The sequence below is a fragment of the Parasteatoda tepidariorum genome, chromosome 9 (genome assembly GCF_043381705.1).
Source record: "Parasteatoda tepidariorum isolate YZ-2023 chromosome 9, CAS_Ptep_4.0, whole genome shotgun sequence".
Taxonomy (NCBI): Eukaryota; Metazoa; Arthropoda; class Arachnida; order Araneae; family Theridiidae; genus Parasteatoda; species Parasteatoda tepidariorum.
The window spans coordinates 87,156,100-87,160,474 of NC_092212.1; the positions used below are offsets into that span (position 1 = coordinate 87,156,100).

At 28.5% G+C, this 4,375-nt stretch overlaps 1 protein-coding gene across 1 annotated transcript; it reads left to right on the top strand.

The window, feature by feature from the left end:
- The first annotated feature begins 490 nt into the window (after positions 1 to 490).
- On the top strand, positions 491 to 910 carry LOC107449583 (mitochondrial ribosomal protein L14). The gene has a single exon (XM_016065137.4). The coding sequence runs from the start codon at positions 491 to 493 to the stop codon at positions 908 to 910; it is 420 nt and encodes a 139-aa protein (XP_015920623.1).
- Positions 911 to 4,375: the final 3,465 nt, after the last annotated feature.

Sequence of the window (4,375 nt, forward strand, 5' to 3'; positions counted from 1 at the left end):
ATTTTCATTTTCGTTAAATATTTAAATATAAAACTTACTGAGATTGCTGATTTATTTTGAAATAAGCATTCAAAAACTGAAACTAATCATACAGCATGCACATAAATAACACGCATTTTTGGCTTTTAGAAATCTAGTAAAATAGAATGGCCAAAAAATAAATATAATATCCCACATCCCCCAAAATTTTTTTAATCAATGATACATTTTTCGCAAAGATTCGAAAAGAGGAGAGCGTATGCTTCTGGTTGTAAGTGACTCAACTTCCCGTACCGATCGCTAAATTACGAACGAGAAACTGTGGTAACGTGTGGTCGCTAAGGCTAAGCTCACTCCATCCAGTTACCAATTCCTATTTTGACCAAATATTAAAAGTTCAGGCTTATTAACAATTTGATCTCAAGTTAAACAGAAATAAGCAGTTAGAGTCTACCTAAACGAAACTGTAAAAGTTAAAAAAACAAACATTAGCTAATAATATTCCGCTAATATGAATCTACTTAAATGTGTGAGTCATTTAACCAGTGTTAGAAATTTTTCTGTGACATCTAGTTTAAGTGAGATACGTAAAATGGCTAGATTACGCGTTGTTGATAATAGCAACCTTGGAAAACAAGCTATGCTTGATGGAAAGCCGCCTAAATGTATACATGTGTACAATAAGACTCATGTTGGTACAATTGGAGACAAAATCCTTGTCGCTATTAAAGGTTTGAAGAAGAAAGCATTCATTGTTGGCGTAAGAAAACACCAAAAGCACATGGTACCAAGACATGATTCAAATAACATAGTACTTTTAGACGACCATGGCAATCCACTTGGTACTAGAATATTAGTTCCCATACCTAGTATATTAAGAGGGAGAGGAGAATTTTCAAAAATTATCGCCTTAAGTTCAAGATTTGTATGAAAAAGAAAATATTGTACCTTAGTTAAAATATATATGTTTATCTATTAAAGCTTGTTTCATTGCATTTTTTATTTTCACATTACTGTTAGGTACTTGAGGTGGGGGAACGTTTATCGAAAATGAATGAAAACTGCATAGTATCTAATAAAAGGGAGAGGGATATTTCCTTATCTTGATCTGTAGCGCAAACTACAATCGCCAAGTAGATTTTAAACTTGCAAATTTAAACCAAAACAAACATGTGGATGTTTGCTCGGGGGTGACTACGAGTTATACCTTTCGAGTTGGTCCCTTTCTATGATGTTTTTATTAGTTTCTCGCGGGCCACTGCCCAGAAGTTCCAAAGACTTCACGATTATTCTGCCAAAGATCACGATACAGAAATCTCCCCATGGAAAGTCATGAATTTTGGTATTGATCAAAATTTGTCATGAAATGTCGAGATTTTAACTATTTTTTTAAAAAAGTCATGGATTTAGGTTGCTGAAAAAACTTTTTTTTAAGATGGAATTCACCCCTCCCCCCCAATTTCATGGTGTTCGGAATATTTGAATTTGTAACAAAATCCCCACTCGCAGTCATATTTCATTAAATTATAAAATGTTTTTATCATGCTCTATAAAAATTATAGTGTTCTTTCAAAAAATGAAAGAAAAAACATTTCTAAAGCGAATTATCTTTTAAACTTCTGTGATTTAAAAATTTTTATTATTTATTTTATTTTCTTAATTTAAAAGTTTAGCTGAAGCAAGCCATTCATTGGCTGATTTTTTTAATTCCAAAATGAGAACAGAAAATCAGGAGTAGTTCTTTCCGTTGAACAAGAAAAGTATCTTTGGAATATAATTCTGCTGGAAAAAAAATTAGCTTTGTATTTTTTTCACTTATTTTATTGTTTCAACTCTTTCTTTACTCTGTTTTTTAAATTTAAAATCTATAAATATGAAGATGTAGAGTATAACAGTTTTGGTTATACCTATTGTTATTATAAGGCTTTTTATTGGACGGGAGAAAATAGTAACTTCGTTAAGTCATGAAAAGTTCTTGGAATTAGTAATGAATTTGAAAATCTAAAATGTAGCAGATACTCGTTTAAACTAAATGTTTTTTTTAAAAGAAAATTCGTTTTAATAACTTAATTTTCATTCTTAATTGTTGCTATAAATACATTTACTTTAAATAAGGCTAAACAAAAAAATAATTTTCTCTCTAATTACGATTTTGAGTCTGTTACTTTAATGTGATACGTAATTTTTAAATATTTACTTCTGCAAAATATATATTAGTAAAAATAAATTTATATGACTAAATTAATTTAAAATTAAATCTTAATCTCCGAAAATTCTTAAAATTAATCAGACCATCACGAACTTCATGTTCATGTGGTTTTTAAAAAATGCTATTTTAGAACATGTTAAAATTTAAAGTTGCCTTTTTTAAAAAAATTTTTTTTTTGAAATCTTGCTTAACATTGTGTTTGCTATAATCAAAGGCATAAATATGGAAAGATGTGCTTTTCAGACTCTTGTGTTTTATTTTTAGAATATTTTTAAAATTATTATTGTAAGCATATTTTTTATAATATGTTTCTATTAATAATTCTAATATTTACAAAATACTATGATTATATAAAAGAGCTTAATTCAAAAATATTTGAAAGTAAATTATTTTATTTAATGTTTCATTACAAGTACTGTTATACTTAAAACTTCATTAAATCATTTATATTAAACACATCTCTTCTTCACTTTTAATTGATTTATGCAGCCCATTTGATATTTTAGTTCATTTTTATCATTCCATAATTTTCCAATGTTTTTTAATTGAAAAAAATATATTACCTTAAATTTTATATGTTTCTCTAAGTTTAAAGCTAAGATTAGACTAAAATGCTGAGTGGTAGCGCAACGCGCTGTTGTGCCACGGGTCCCTGGTTCGATCCTTGGGGTCAGGCAAGGTTGACTCAGCCTTTCATCAACTTCAGTGGGTCGATAAATGAGTACCAAGCAAGCTTGGGAACTAAACACTGGGGGTTCCGCGTTCGGCTGACCGGAAGACCTCCTGCACCCCAGAAAACTGTGATAGGCAGAGTAGGCCTTGGCCCTCTATTGCTGTCGTGCCACTGAGTTTAGTTTAGACTAAAATTATTCAAACTAAAACTATTCAATTGGGGAAAAAAAAAGAAGATATGATCTATTTTATTAATTGATTTGATACGAATGTTGTACATTGAATACTGTAAATTACATTAAAAATGGTAGGATATTTTCATAGGCAGTACTAACAAACCTTGTGAGAGAATTGCGACATCATTGTCAGAGAATATTAGAGTTCTTGCTGAAAGAATTTTCATTTTAGAAATAAAAAAGTTTGGTTTTCTTATCTGCAAAATTTTTCAAAAGATGGAAGACTTTTTCTGCAGAATTTTCAAACAATGTTTTTTCTTTTCTTTTATCAATGTCAGAATTATTTACAAAAGATGTGTTTATAACATGTCAGCAGGGGAAATAAACACTTGTGATTTTTTAAAACTTTCCCTTGAAAATAGAAAAATTCCAGAAAGATTTCTAGAATTTCAAACTGATATTACAAAAAGTAATTGCGAAAATTTAAAAAATAATTTAGTCTAGAAGTGTTTTTATTTTTATTGACACTTTACTTTATACTTTAATAAAATTTGACTGTTAGTAGGGATTTTGTTACAAATTCAGATTTGTAGCAAAATAATTAATAAATCATTGCAGTTTATTTGTCCTTCCTTTGTTTTATTTGGTTGAAATAAAATTTATTCATTATTTTTAATATAACATTAGAACATGAAAGTTTTAAATAGCACATTTGAGTCACCACTATTTTTGAACCTTTCTTCAGTTATTGCTGCTTATTTCCTAATTTGATATTTCGACTCTTGTAATTTGTATCACACATTTAAATACCCAATTTTTTTTGACCCGCTTAATTTAGCCGATAGCATCGTAGATCTATGTGGTGTTTTAATTAATTGCTTTTTGACAGTTATTGATATTAATTTATACATGATTTTTGAAGACACTGATATCTTTCTGACATATTTTATAAATATTCCCGATATATTTTATATAATACGAGAAATTTGAATTGAGCATTAGAATATTTTTATTTTTTAAAGCCATAGATACTATCTTTTTTAAATCGGTTTTTCCCCAGTTTTCGTTTATCGATTTCCATAAAGTTCTTAAAATAAATATTTTCAACACATTATTTATTTCAAGCGAATCTATAAACAAAACACACATTAGAGTAAGCTTTTTCTAAAATCTGATTCACGTGATTTTGTCAGCAATCTTTTTCTTCTAGTTACTGCCACAGAATTAACTGTTTTAATTTATTTAGGCTATTTACAAAAATGCAAGAATAGAAAAATAATTGTGTTTTTACCCTGTCAAAATAGGAGAAAATTGCCCATAATATTAAAACATGTATTCT

Excerpts from the sequence above, each read along its gene's own strand:
- LOC107449583 (XM_016065137.4), top strand. The coding sequence starts at position 491 with ATGAATCTACTTAAATGTGTGAGTCATTTAACCAGTGTTAGAAATTTT.